The sequence below is a fragment of the Mauremys reevesii genome, linkage group 6, assembly GCF_016161935.1.
Source record: "Mauremys reevesii isolate NIE-2019 linkage group 6, ASM1616193v1, whole genome shotgun sequence".
In the NCBI taxonomy this organism is placed as follows: Eukaryota; Metazoa; Chordata; order Testudines; family Geoemydidae; genus Mauremys; species Mauremys reevesii.
In genome coordinates this window covers 126864227-126879062 of record NC_052628.1, presented here as the reverse complement: position 1 = coordinate 126879062, position 14836 = coordinate 126864227, and the positions used below count along the sequence as shown (strand labels likewise).

Here is a 14836-nt window from a genome sequence, read left to right as displayed (position 1 = left end):
GATGATAGCTAGAGAAGGGGATATTTACCTGAACCAGTCCACACCTAAGAAGGATGGGATTTAGTTGAGTATTTATAATACAAAGTATCCCCAAATTAACTTTTCCAGGGCTGTTGCAAAAGTTACTTGACTACGACACAAGAAGATATCAAATCTGAAAGATTAACGAATGAAACGGATGATCAATAAACTGAAGGACGTGCAGATAGCTCTGGTTTTTAACGTAAAAAGGTGTCTGACAAATGTGAAAAAAATCGTGTGTGTAGGAGTAATGTATGTTCTGCTGCTGTAGCTCTGGTATAAGTTTTTCCAAGAAACTGCAAAAGTTTTGTCTTGTTATTCAGTATTATCAACACATCAACACAGTGCAGTTTTCACAGCAAGGGTCAGATTTTTCAGGCATGCTCTGCACCTACAATTATAGCCAGATTTTTCAAGAGTGCTCAGCATCCAGAACCTGAGAACAATGGGAGCTGCTGGATATTGGGCATTTTTGGAGTGGCCAGATTTTCATTTAGGTGGAAGGGAAGCTGTTGTATGCTGAGTTCTTTTAGAAATCTGTCCCGCAAGATCATTCTCTAAAGTATTTTAATATGAAGTAGTTTCAAAGTTCCTCTGGAATGGGAACACAATTTATTACGTTTTTCAAAAATATTATACCGTATTTCCATTTGAAAGTAACATTACAGGCTTTGGATTTTATGTTCTTATGTTTGTCTAAAACATCTAAATAAGATAATCAGGAAAAACACAACTGTTTCCACTTATTTTATTAATAATGTAATTTTTATAAATCCACACTGAGTATAACACACCACATTTTCTGCTTCAAATTATTGTAAACAAAGATATTTTCACATATCCACTTGGGCTAAAAATAGTGATATTGGCCAGTATTTCACAGTAGTACAATATAGTTACCTGGGGGGGAAAAAGTGTCTCATACCCAAATGTACCAAGTCTAGTACTATGAAGTATTCGAACACTTGTTCACAATCTTAATACACCTCTTAGGGACTTAAGAGTTACGTTAAAGTTTTACATGTGCAGGAAGTACTGCAGTTACTGGTGTGTCATTTTTAGCTCCCTGTTAACCAAGTAACTAGTAGTTACTTTTAATGGCATCCAAATACCCCTTTATAACCTAAAATCATATGGGTACTTAATATTCTGGTATGAGGTGATTCAATGCTCCTACCACTTATTACTGGAAAACAAACTGAGCCCCAAGGTTATAAGGCAAGAATCTGACATTTTGTCCTTTAGGCACTAGACTCATAAGACTTTTGCCCAATGATGAGATGGATTTCATGTATTTGTTTCCATGTTGAAGTAGGTTGCTGTTTTAGTTAACGAGACCTGAAATACATGGCCAGTTACCTGGACACTGCCTAAAATCTAAGGTTTACTATAAAGTTGGGTTCTCATCTGAGAAGAGACTTGAAGTAGCATCATGGAATTCTATCGGCATCTTTATTTCCCTATCAGAGGTTCTCAGTGCATAGGTGAAGAGGTTTTTTCTAGCTGCCAACCCTGCAAATACATCAAATAGATTCAGCATTCTCTCTCAGCTATGTTGGATGGGACTAACAGGAAGAAAAAGCAGTAAAAAAAATTTTGGCTACAAGAATGAGTATATATTACTATGAATACACAGAAAAGCTTTGTTGAGTTAGATGCCATATTTGCATATATCTGAACTCAGATTATCTCAAATTCAGAAGTGTACCTTGCAACTGGAATTTCATTTTCAGATTTTAGATCTGACCCCGGAGCTATTTGGATAACTGTTTACCCACAATCATTTTTCAGAGTTGAACTGCAGTCTGAGGAGAAATGTACATTTTCTCTCCCCCTTGCCATTTTCACATGGAGGTAACTGGTTTAATTTAGCTACAGAAATGCTTCAGAAGTCCTCACTGTCAGACAAAAGTTAGGCTTGTGCAGACTGGTGTTGACAGAAGAAACACAGAAGAAAATAGTTTTGATGACAAAATGAATGACAGGCCAAATGAAAGATGTTGCATTTTGTGAGTGACATCTCTGAAACACTAATTACATCTCCTAAAATTGAGAGATTTTCACTAAGGCAATAGCAGCTAGAAATGAGTTACCAAACTGGTGTGCAACGTACGCAAGGAACAGAAGAGGCATTTCAGCAAAAGCTGATGGACAATTACAGTGCATCTTACACTAGAAGTACTCTTACTCATTACGACTAGCAAGAAACTGCTCCACCAATGCTAGTACCAGCATAAGTGGTGGAATAGACAGGGCACAAGTATTTTTTATTACCACATCATATGACTCTAATCTAAACAGGGTTTAATGACAGTGGTATGAACACAGTTTTTGCACCAGTGCTATTGCCATTGGTGCAGCTTAACCGGTAGTAGCAAAGTGATGGGAGATTTTAATAAAAAACACTAGTGCAGAAAAGGTGTGTGTGGGAGAAAGTAAAATACATGTATTTATCTTACAATCAGGGAGAAGGTTAAGGTGATAAACATTTTGGGTTGGGAAAATGGATATTACTTGCAACATGTAATTCTCTGAGTTCCTTTCACAATGACAGTCTACCTTAGAAAGCAGGAGAAGATGTTAGATATTTGGGATAAGATGCCATGCTAGAAGACAGCCAGTCACAGTGAAATGAAAATGGAAGAAATACTAAAAACCATATGCTTCAATACAAATGCACATTAGCAATTTAACAACAGTAATATTACGTTACTATCTGATTTACTGCGTACAGAACAGCAAACATATAAATCAAAAGTTTTCAGCTGACAGTATCAAAGTGGGTTAGCTGGATAAATGTTAGTACTGAAAATTTTCTATTTGCTAACTATAATATCTTTTTTTTAAAAATGCAAGAGAATTTACTGTTATTCTGGAAAGTAGAAAATGAAAAACATTCTCTAGTTTGTGACTAAGCAGAATCAAGATCAGTGCAACATGAATTATAGTAGTAATTCAGATATTTTTCTAGGGAACAAAGGCCTTGGTTTTGGCACATTTCCACAGTTTTGCAGTGCAAACTATTTACAGTGGAAATGTGAACGTTTGCACTGCAAAACTACATAATGTGAACGTTTGGTAAAATTTTACTCTAACTCCATTGCTCATTTGAACAAGACTACAGGAGCTTTTCATACCTTGGAATATGCTACTGTGTATAAGTATCCATTTTATTCAGCTGAAAAACAAGAATCAAAACAGAAAATATATGCAAAAATAAATGATAAAGAAAAAGGAAAAAATAGTCAAATCTGATTGTCTTATTTTGTTACTAACTTCAGGGTAAACTACATTTAAAAGTTAGTTTTTTATAAATATAAAAACAAAATCACAATAAATCTCTCATTTAATAAAATCATCATCACTATAAAAATCTCTTTTTAGTACCATTTAAGTTAGAAACGTCTACCATGATACACACATTCCCGGCATTTGAATTACAATTTACAAAATATACTTTAAAGGCTAACTACATTACAGTAGTACACAAAGCTCATCACTGCTGCCAGTCTGTCACATGCATTTCCTTTTTCCCATCATTTGAAATAGAAATGTTTTAAAGTGTTACGGCCACATGTAACAAGATAATTTTTTTGGCCACTTATTCTGTTTTCTTTGCCTGTCCTTTCTTAATACTTTCACTAGCCTCTCCAGCAGAATGGTCACAGACTGAAGAGGTCCCGTTGGAAGATACTCTGGCCTCACCCTTTACTTTAGACGGAGTTTGTTGCCAACCAAAGAGCATACGGCCCAGCACAGACTCGAAAGGAGCAAATGGAGAAACTGCAGATTGTGTCAACATCATGGTTACCTATAAAGAAAGTGGTCAAATGTAAGTTAGAAAGCCTTAGCTCTCCAAATAAAAAAAAGGCTATTTAAGAAGAAGAATCAGCACATATGGGCTGGTGTGCACATAAAAGCACGCACTGAAATACCTAAACCAGTTTTAATTCACACTTTTGTTATTTCAGCACAAGTCTGCGTGTGGCCACTCCTCTAACAGAAGCTCCTATTTCAATTTTACATTAAACTCTCATCTGCTAAATCACACAGACCTGCACTGAAATAACAAAAGATACAAATGAAACTTACGTAGTTATTTTGGTGCAAGTTTATGTAGACCATCTGTAAGCTTTCAGCACTCTGAATTCCATATATCCCTAATTTGAAGACAGTGTTGTATTTTACATGTTATAAATATAGGGCATTTCTAGCCTCTGGTGCAAATCTTTGTCCAAATTTACTTCTATTTTTAGTTGAAATGCAGTTAACAATCCTAAAGTGTAACATTGTTGCAAAAAAACCGAACATCATTCTGGGGTGTATTAGCAGGAGTGTTGTAAGCAAGACGCGAGAAGTAATTCTTCTGCTCTACTCTGCGCTATTAGGCCTCAACTGGAGTATTGTGTCCAGTTCTGGGCACGTTATTTCAGGAAAGATGTGGACAAATTGGAGAAAGTCCAGAGAAGAACACCACAAGTTATTACAGATCTAGAAAACCTGACCTATGAGGGAAGATTGAAAAAACTGGGTTTGTTTAGTCTAGAGAAGAGAAGACAGAGGGGGGACATAACAGTTTTCAAGTACATCAAATGTTGTTACAAGGAGGAGGGAGATAAATTGTTCTCCTTAACCTTTGAGGATAGGACAAGAAGCAATGGGTTTAAATTGCAGCAAGGGCAGTTTAGGTTGGAGCCACCTCCTGCACCCTAACCCCCTGTCCTGAGCCCTCTGCTGCACCCTGCACTCCTCCTGCACCCCAATCCCCTGTACTGAGCCCCCTGCCACACCCTGTACCTCTCTACACCCCAAACCCCTGCCACACTCCTCCTATACCCCAACCCCCCGCCCTGAACCCCCACTGCACCCCACCCCCTGCTGAGCCCCCTGCAGCCCAACCCCCTGCCCTGAGCCCCCTCCTGCACTCATCTTTGCATCCCTGCCCTAAGCCCCCTCCCACACTCCGCGCCCCTCCTCTGCCCCAACCCCTTGCCCTGAGCCCCTTCCTGTACATCACACCCCAACCCCCTGCCCCAGCCCTACATTCATGGCCCTGCATGCAATTTCTGCACCCAGATGTGGCCCTCGGGCCAAAAAATTTGTGCACCTCTAATCTAGATAATACTTAGTCCTGTCATGAGTGCAGGGGACTGGACTAGATGATCTCTCGAGGTCCCTTCCAGTCCTATGATTTTATTTCAACTTAGACTGAAATACAAATAAACCCAAGTGTACACACAGAAAATAAAACTAAGCTTAAGAAAGATGAAACAGAAGCTCTCTGTAGATTTATCAAATTTATCTTGACCACTGAAATAAAGTATCTTTAAAAAAAGTGACATGTATAAAACAAAGCAATAAAGTTACTGTAAAATAGTCTAGAGCCTTGTCTACACTTGAATTCTTAGTCATGTTTTGTGCTAATTGGCAACTAACTAATGTCTTAACTATTATGATTTTTAAATACTAATACAGATTCTTCATAAATATTTGTTCCAGCACGAATATTAGTTCCTGGTTGCAGTTTTCATCCTAAGGTTCAGCCATTCCTCCCAACACTGCCACTGTGCCAGAGGCTATGGGGAATGAGGCTATGCTGGTTCTACACCACTGAAGACTCCAGGCACTGGGGTAAATCCCCAGAGGGGGCCTGCGGCTGAATTCCACTCCCTTTGCACTACTTCAGCGGATCGGAAGGAAAGAATGAATCTGCCCCAGAGTGTTGTTTGTGGCCCCTTGACCTTCAATTGCCCCCAAGCTGTAAAGGTTGAACATCACTGATTTAGGTAGACGTATCCTAAAAAACATACCCCTACGTTAAAACAAACTTATTGGGAGAACTTCCTCCAGGACTAAGGGAAAAGGACCTGCTTAACAGACCCAATATGGTATTTATAACCCAACACTGAAGACTAGAGTAATACCCTGATTCTAAGGGCTTGGCTACACTTACAAATTTGCAGCGCTGCAGCAGGGTGTGAAAACACACCCTCTGCAGCGCTGCAAATTGCGGCGCTACAAAGCGCCAGTGTAGTCAAAGCCCCAGCGCTGGGAGCCGCGCTCCCAGCGCTGTCCGTTATTCCCCACAGGGAGGTGGAGTACGGACAGCGCTGGGAGAGTTTTCTCCCAGCGCTGGCGCTTTGACTACACTTAGCGCTTCAAAGCGCTGCTGCGGCAGCGCTTTGAAGTTTAAGTGTAGCCATAGCCTGAGAGAGGTTTCAGAAGTGTCTGGAAAGCAAGACACTACTTCATAAGTCTGTTGCAGACTTGCATGAACGGTGTCAATTTAGCAGTACATTACAGTTACTAGCTGACTTCAAGCTCCTAACAAGTCACCAATGCAGAACTGGTGCCACAAAGCTGTGTGTCACTGTACTACGGGCTTCAGCAATATAGGGAGTCTGAGGCTGCAGACCCCTTCCCCCACACCTATCTCCTAACACCACACCCGTGGTATTCAGAGTGTCTCTGATGTTTAGATGTTTTAAGAAAAGGTAAGTCTGGAGCATTCAAGATAAGGATTCATTGCATTACTGTAGCACCCAGGAGACCCAATATCTCGGTCAGATTTTAGAAACAATGTTTCTAGGGATGCCCTGGGGGAGGCAGGCAGTTCTTTTTAAACCCTCCTCCATAGTTCACCCACTTTTTAACATCTTCTCAAGAACAGAGGGGCCACCTTCAAGATTGTTACAGCTCAGATGATATTGAGATTCCAACTTTGCCTTTTTTAGGGTTAACAGAGTCCTGAATATAGCCCAACTTTCCAGAAGGAGATAAATGCAGAATGGGATAGATTAGAGTTCAACCATAAGAAGATTAAAGGGAAGAACAATAATGTGCATATATCTTGCATGTTGTACACAGGCATGTGTGCGGATATACATATCCACACTTTTTATAAACAAAAGTGATCGTAAACACTTTTCACATTATTTTTCTCTTCTCCTTCACCATTATTTTCTATATAGTTGAAAGACGTGTCCAAAACCACGAACTGTTTAAAAAAAAAAAGCACAAAGACAAACAGAGCATGTTCTATTAACTTATAAATGTATCTGGTGACTAGAAACACTTGGCCTTTGGCTGCAGTTCATTTTTGCTCCACATGTATTAACAGGTTGGCAAGGCAACCTGTTGTGTCTTAATTATATAAGAACATAAGAAAGGCCGTACCGGGTCAGACCAAAGGTCCATCTAGCCCAGTATCTGTCTACCGACAGTGGCCAATGCCAGGTGCCCCTGAGGGAGTGAATCTAACAGGCAATGATCAAGTGATCTCTCTCCTGCCATCCATCTCCATCCTCTGACGAACAGAGGCTAGGGACACCATTCTTACCCATCCTGGCTAATAGCCATTTATGGACTTAGCCACCATGAATTTATCCAGTCCCCTTTTAAACATTGTTATAGTCCTAGCCTTCACAACCTCCTCAGGTAAGGAGTTCCACAAGTTGACTGTGCGCTGCGTGAAGAAGAACTTCCTTTTATTTGTTTTAAACCTGCTGCCCATTAATTTCATTTGGTGACCCCTAGTTCTTGTATTATGGGAATAAGTAAATAACTTTTCCTTATCCACTTTCTCAACATCACTCATGATTTTATATACCTCTATCATGTCCCCCCTTAGTCTTCTCTTTTCCAAACTGAAGAGTCCTAGCCTCTTTAATCTTTCCTCATATGGGACCCTCTCTAAACCCCTAATCATTTTAGTTGCTCTTTTCTGAACCTTTTCTAGTGCTAGAATATCTTTTTTGAGGTGAGGAGACCACATCTGTACACAGTATTCGAGATGTGGGCGTACCATGGATTTATATAAGGGCAATAATATATTCTCAGTCTTATTCTCTATCCCTTTTAATGATTCCTAACATCCTGTTTGCTTTTTTGACCGCCTCTGCACACTGCGTGGACATCTTCAGAGAACTATCCACGATAACTCCAAGATCTTTTTCCTGACTCGTTGTAGCTAAATTAGCCCCCATCATGTTGTATGTATAGTTGGGGTTATTTTTTCCAATGTGCATTACTTTACATTTATCCACATTAAATTTCATTTGCCATTTTGTTGCCCAATCACTTAGTTTTGTGAGATCTTTTTGAAGTTCTTCACAATCTGCTTTGGTCTTAACTATCTTGAGCAGTTTAGTATCATCTGCAAACTTTGCCACCTCACTGTTTACCCCTTTCTCCAGATCATTTATGAATAAATTGAATAGGATTGGTCCGAGGACTGACCCTTGGGGAACACCACTAGTTACCCCTCTCCATTCTGAGAATTTACCATTAATTCCTACCCTTTGTTCCCTGTCCTTTGTTCCTTTAACCAGTTCTCAATCCATGAAAGGACCTTTCCTTTTATCCCATGACAGCTTAATTTACGTAAGAGCCTTTGGTGAGGGACCTTGTCAAAGGCTTTCTGGAAATCTAAGTACACTATGTCCACGGATCCCCTTGTCCACATGTTTGTTGACCCTTCAAAGAACTCTAATAGATTAGTAAGACACGATTTCCCTTTACAGAAACCATGTTGACTATTGCTCAAGAGTTTATGTTTTTCTATGTGTCTGACAATTTTATTCTTTACTATTGTTTCAACTAATTTGCCCGGTACCGACGTTAGACTTACCGGTCTGTAATTGCCGGGATCACCCCTAGAGCCCTTTTTAAATATTGGCGTTACATTAGCTAACTTCCAGTCATTGGGTACGGCGATTTAAAGGACAGGTTACAAACCTTAGTTAATAGTTCCGCAACTTCACATTTGAGTTCTTTCAGAACTCTTGGGTGAATGCCATCTGGTCCCAGTGACTTGTTAATGTTGAATTTATCAATTAATTCCAAAACCTCCTCTACTGACACTTCAATCTGTGACAGTTCCTCAGATTTGTCACCTACAAAAGCCAGCTCAGGTTTGGGAATCTCCCTAACATCCTCAGCCGTGAAGACTGAAGCAAAGAATCCATTTAGTTTCTCCGCAATGACTTTATCGTCTTTAAGCGCTCCTTTTGAATTTTGATCATCAAGGGGCCCCACTGGTTATTTAGCAGGCTTCCTGCTTCTGATGTACTTAAAAAACATTTTGTTATTACCTTTGGAGTTTTTGGCTAGCCGTTCTTCAAACTCCTCTTTGGCTTTTCTTATTACACTCTTGCACTTAAGTTGGCAGTGTTTGTGCTCCTTTCTATTTGCCTCACTAGGATTTGACTTCCACTTTTTAAAGGAAGTCTTTTTATCTCTCACTGCTTCTTTTACATGGTTGTTAAGCCACGGTGGCTCTTTTTTAGTTCTTTTACTGTGTTTCTTAATTTGGGGTATACATTGAAGTTGGGCCTCTATTATGGTGTCTTTAAAAAGGGCCCACGCAACTTGCAGGGATTTCACTTTAGTCACTGTACCTTGTAACTTTTGTCTAACTAACCCCCTCATTTTTGTATAGTTCCCCCTTTTGAAATTAAAGGCCACAGTGTTGGGCAGTTGAGATGTTCTTCCCACCACAGGGATGTTGAATGCTATTGTATTATGGTCACTATTTCCAAGCGGTCCTGCTATAGTTACCTCTTGGACCAGCTCCTGCGCTCCACTCAGGATTAAATCTAGAGTCGCCTCTCCCCTTGTGGGTTCCCGTACCAGCTGCTCCATGAAGCAGTCATTTAAAGTATTGAGAAATTTTATCTCTGCATTTCGTCCTGAAGTGAAATGTTCCCAGTCAATATGGGGATAATTGAAATCCCCCACTATTATTGGGTTCTTAATTTTGATAGCCTCTCTAATTTCCCTTAGCATTTCATCATCACTATTACTGTCCTGGTCAGGTGGTCGATAATAGATCCCTACTGTTATATTTTTACTAGAGCATGAAATTTCTATCCATAGAGACTCTATGGAACCTGTGGATTCGCTTAAGATTTTTACTTCATTTGAATCTACACTTTCTTTAACATATAGTGCCACTCCTCCCCCTGCACGGCCTATCCTGTCCTTCCGATATATTTTGTACCCCGGAATGATTGTGTCCCACTGATTGCTCTCAGTCCACCAGGTTTCTGTGATGCCTATTATATCTATATCCTCCTTTATCACAAGGCACTCTAGTTCACCCATCTTATTATTTAGACTTCTGGCATTTGTGTACAAGCACTTTAAAAACTTGTCCCTGTTTATTAGCCTGCCTTTTTCTGATGTGCCAGATTCTTTTTTATGTGACTGTTTATCATCTGATCCGGCCCTTACATTATACTTCTCATTCCTCTGCTCCTGACTATAACCTGGAGATTGTCTATCATCAGACTCTCCCCTAAGAGAAGTCTGTGTCCGATCCACACGCTCCTCTGCAGCAGTCGGCTTTCCCCCATCTCCTAGTTTAAAAACTGCTCTACAACCTTTTTAATGTTTAGTGCCAGCAGTCTGGTTCCACTTTGGTTTAGGTGGAGCCCATCTCTCCTGTATAGGCTCCTCCCATCCCAGAAGTTTCGCCAGTTCCTAATGAACGTGAACCCCTCCTCTCTACACCATCGTCTCATCCACGCATTGAGACTCTGAAGCTCTGCCTGCCTACCTGGCCCTGCGCGTGGAACCGGGAGCATTTCTGAAAATGCCACCATAGAGGTCCTGGATTTCAGTCTCTTCCCTAGCAGCCTAAATTTGGCTTCCAGGACATCTCTCCTACCCTTCCCTATGTCATTGGTACCTACATGTACCACGACCACCGGCTCCTCCCCAGCACTACACATAAGTCTATCTAGATGCCTCGAGAGATCCGCAACCTTCGCACCAGGCAGGCAAGTCACCATACGGTTCTCCCGGTCATCACAGACCCAGCTATCTACATTTCTAATAATCGAATCTCCCATTACTAACACCTGCCTTTTCCTAGAAACTGGAGTTCCCTCCCCCAGAGAGGCAACCTCAGTGCGAGAGGCAACCCCAGCACCATCTGGAAGGAGGGTCCCAACTACGGGAAGGTTTCCCTCTGCTCCCATTGACTGCTCTACTTCCCTGGGCCCTTCTTCCTCCTCAACAGCACAGGAGCTGTCTAAGCGGAGGTGGGACAATTCTACAGTGTCCCAGAAAGCCTCATCAACATACCTCTCTGCCTCTCTCAGCTCCTCCAGTTCCGCCACCCTGGCCTCCAAAGTCCCTACATGGTCTCTGAGGGCCAGGAGCTCCTTGCACCGACTGCACACATACGCCACCCGCCCACAGGGCAGGTAATCATACATGCGACAGTCAGTGCAATAAACTGGATAGCCCCCACTCTGCTGCTGGGCTTCTGCCTGCATTGTCTCCTAGTTAGTGAAAGGGTGGTTTACAGAAAGTAGTTTTGGAATGTAGTTTGGTTTATAGGTTTTAGGATTTTGGGGGGGGGGCACAGGGAAGGGGTTACGGCCGGCGAGGGACTCCCGCTCCCTTCCCACTCCCCTTCTAAACTCCCTTGCGAAACTCCCTGTTAGCAGCCCCTGGTCGCTTGTGCGCGGCTTTATAAAGCCCTGGCCTGAGTGAATGCCCCGCCCACTGATTAAGGCTCAGCCAATTACCAGAGGCTTCGAGCTTTCAAACCTGCCTCCAACTGCCAGCCAGAGCACACGGTCCCTCAAACAACCAAACAAACAAACAGACTGACAAACACAAGCTCAGCACACAGCAAGTAACCCCCAAACTCTCTCTCAAATAATTTAGTAACTTGAAATATCAACTCCCTGTGCCAAATTTCTGAAATATTCTTTTAATACAACTAGCAAAGGTCATGATGCAGTTTCCTGTCGGTCTGCTTCACATAAGAGTTACTTAAGGCTCATGGGGGTCAGATCTTCCACAAGTATTAGGGTAGCTCCACTGACTTCAACTGAGCTATGCCATTTTCACCAATTGAGTTTGACCAGATCTCTCCAGAAAGAGAAAACTGAAATTAGTATTCTGGTGGGGAATATAAAGAGAAATATTCAACAACATGCATCTTGCTTTAGAAAGTACAGTGAGAAATACTGCTGTATTGCATATGTTTAAATAATTATACATTTCCAAATTCTTACCTTTGTGACCACTAGAAAGGTGGTATAAAAGAACATAAGGTTGTGTCTTGCTATCGGTAGGTTCTGGGCATGTTGCAATGTGAAGAGTACTGCACCTACCAGAGCCACTTTTACGGGGCTGGAAACCAAACAAAGTAAAGACAAGTGTGTGAATTTTCTCTCCTCCCCCTCCTATGCTGATAGAAATTATGATCTGGAAAGTAATAGCATACAACAAATACAACTATAATATTTGCTTGGCTGAAAGTAAATGATAAAAAGCTTGTGGTAACAATATGGCAACATGTTTCATAGGCTAATTACATGTTTAGTTAAAAAAAATACTTCTACCAGTTTTTAGTTTGCAAGCTTTCCATTTCTTAGATCTTTGTTCCTGAATTTAAAGAACTCCACCCAATTTGCCTTCTCCATACCATTATTTAATTTATATATCTGATATATCCCTTTATTGGTCACCTCTAAACTAAACTGTGCCAATATTTGCACTCAGTCTTATTACGGAAGTTTTTGCCACACCTCTAATCATTTAGTGGTACTTTCTTCCCCCTGAGAATTTTCAGCTTAATTTTACTGTAGTTACCATTACTTAGTGGTTCAACTTAACTTATTACTTCAGTCAACTCTTACATGTTACTTGGGACTGATTTAAGAATAAGCTCTCCTCATTGTGTGCTCTAGAACAAGCTGTTCTAAGAACCAAGCATTTAAGGTGTCAAGAAACTGCTTGTCTAAATCTTATACCGCTGCGTCATTTGACCACTTTATAGGAGACTGGAATTATCCATGATTACTGTTTATTAGACTTAGTTCCCTCTGTTCACCCTCAACTTTGTGCACTCAGTATCTTTCCCCTGATCAGGAAGCCAGTAGTACAACTCTACTTGTATACTTATATTCTTATTATTTGGGATTTGTCATTTCTTATCACACCTTTAATTAGATTCATGCATTTAGCTTTACAACCAAGGGAGAACATTTGAAAAAAATTGTCAAGCGAATTTTTAACCAAAATAATTTCAGGATGTGAGGACAGTGATCTGTGTCCATCACCTCTCTGTTCTGGCACATTGCAATCTCAGCTTTTATCCTTCATAAGACGATGCAATACAACATTTAACATTTAAAACTCATTCTTCCTTCAGCTAGCACATTTTTTAAAGAAGAACGTGACTGCAGTATTTTAAACTAGCACAAATTACTTGTTTCACTAAGTCTGAAGTATTTAGGTGCAGCTGACACCATTAGCCCCACAATCCTTCCTTTTGGAAATAGTGCTGCTCATAATTTTTGTATTTCTCTTCTGTCATTCTTTATTACGCAGGACAGTTACATGAAAACAGCATCCCTAAATGTTTATCACATCAAAAGTCATAACTCTGTTTTTGAAATAATCATTTCCACAGAAACCAGCTGGGAAGTCACATGGGAGGGCAAAGTGGGCCTTTTAAATCCCTTATGAGCTTGTCTCCCTTTACAACAGTAGTTTGTGGCCTGCCAGCCAGTTCCAATTCTCTCTTTTGCAGAAGCTAAACTGGGTGCTATGTAACACTCCCAATTTAGCTTCTGCGAGACAAAACTGAAAGCTGAAACTCAAGTAGCATCTTCTATCTTGCAATGCACCAGAGGCACGTGTTGATGTGTTTTAATGCTATATATTTAACACATGGGTTGAAAGTGTATTCAGAAGAGTGCAACTGGTTTTTTTGTTTGGTTTTTTTTGTTGTTGTTTTTAAAATAAAGTATTTAGCATTGGTGGAATATATCTACTAGACTGGCAAACCTAAAGTCATCTAACTACCTTCAGAATATGTACCAGCATTCACATAACCCTGCCACAATGTGCTTCATTTCTGACTTGGATGGAAGAGAAGGTTAATATTTCTTGCCCATTCAAATGATTGTCCTCTCTACACAAGTAGCCAACATGTTTACCAGTTAGTTCCAATTCTGTGGCAATTTTGTAGTGGAGATAATTGTTCATGAGGAAATCATTTGAGACTAACAACTCTTTGCACATAGGTCAGGCCAGCCAACACATAGTAAAGATTTGGTCCCACTTACTTTGAATTTATAAGCAGTCTACTAGCACCTGTTTTTAAACGTTGCACCAAGAAAATTACTCATGTAGGTCTTTGAATGTGAGAGCCAAAGAGAACAAAGTTATTACAATTATTCCAGTTGTACTATGGTTTACACAAACTTACTAGGACATCTTCAGAAGTTCATTGCTTTCAGGTTTCCAAACACCTCTCACCAACTGCTCAAAGTTAGAGATTAAGCCACCACCAGCTCCTGAAAATCCAATAAATTATAACATGTCTCAGTGGTATGATCTCTTAGTGACTAAGGCCATGTCTACACTGGCAATTGAACAACAAAACTTTTGTCTTTCAGAGGCGTTAAACACCCGCCCCTCCCCCGAAAGACAAAAGGTTTTGCTGCAACAAGTGCCAGTGTGAACAGTGCGTTGTTGGCAGGAGAGCCAACAAACAGCAGCTACACTGCCCGACTTTTAGTGACACAACTGTAGCAACACAGCCATGTCACTAAAAGCTATGTAGTGCAGACAAGGTGGATAAAAAAACGATTTAAAAACATTAAAAAATCTGATTTTTTTGATAAAATGTTTTTTGAGGAAAAACCTATCTAAAAAGATAGTTTTAATTAAGATACATTATAGCTCAAAGATATCTCATCATGGAATAGGGATTACAAATTCTAAGTCTATAGAATGAAACAGTGTATTCATGTCATGTTTAAGAAAAGTTTTGTAAATGAGTTCC

General features: G+C 40.4%; 1 protein-coding gene across 2 annotated transcripts in view; it reads right to left on the bottom strand.

Annotated features, from left to right (window-relative positions):
• Window positions 1-753: 753 nt before the first annotated feature.
• The window catches only part of TMEM38B (transmembrane protein 38B), a 56792-nt gene continuing 42709 nt past the window's right edge, over window positions 754-14836 (bottom strand). For both annotated transcript variants that reach the window (XM_039545605.1, XM_039545606.1), the window contains exons 4-6: window positions 14258-14345; window positions 12054-12171; window positions 754-3832 (exon numbers count right to left, since the gene is read on the bottom strand). In XM_039545605.1, coding sequence (XP_039401539.1) covers window positions 3623-3832; window positions 12054-12171; window positions 14258-14345 — 416 coding nt within the window. In that variant the 3' untranslated portion in view covers window positions 754-3622. The remainder of the gene's footprint in view (window positions 3833-12053; window positions 12172-14257; window positions 14346-14836) is intronic.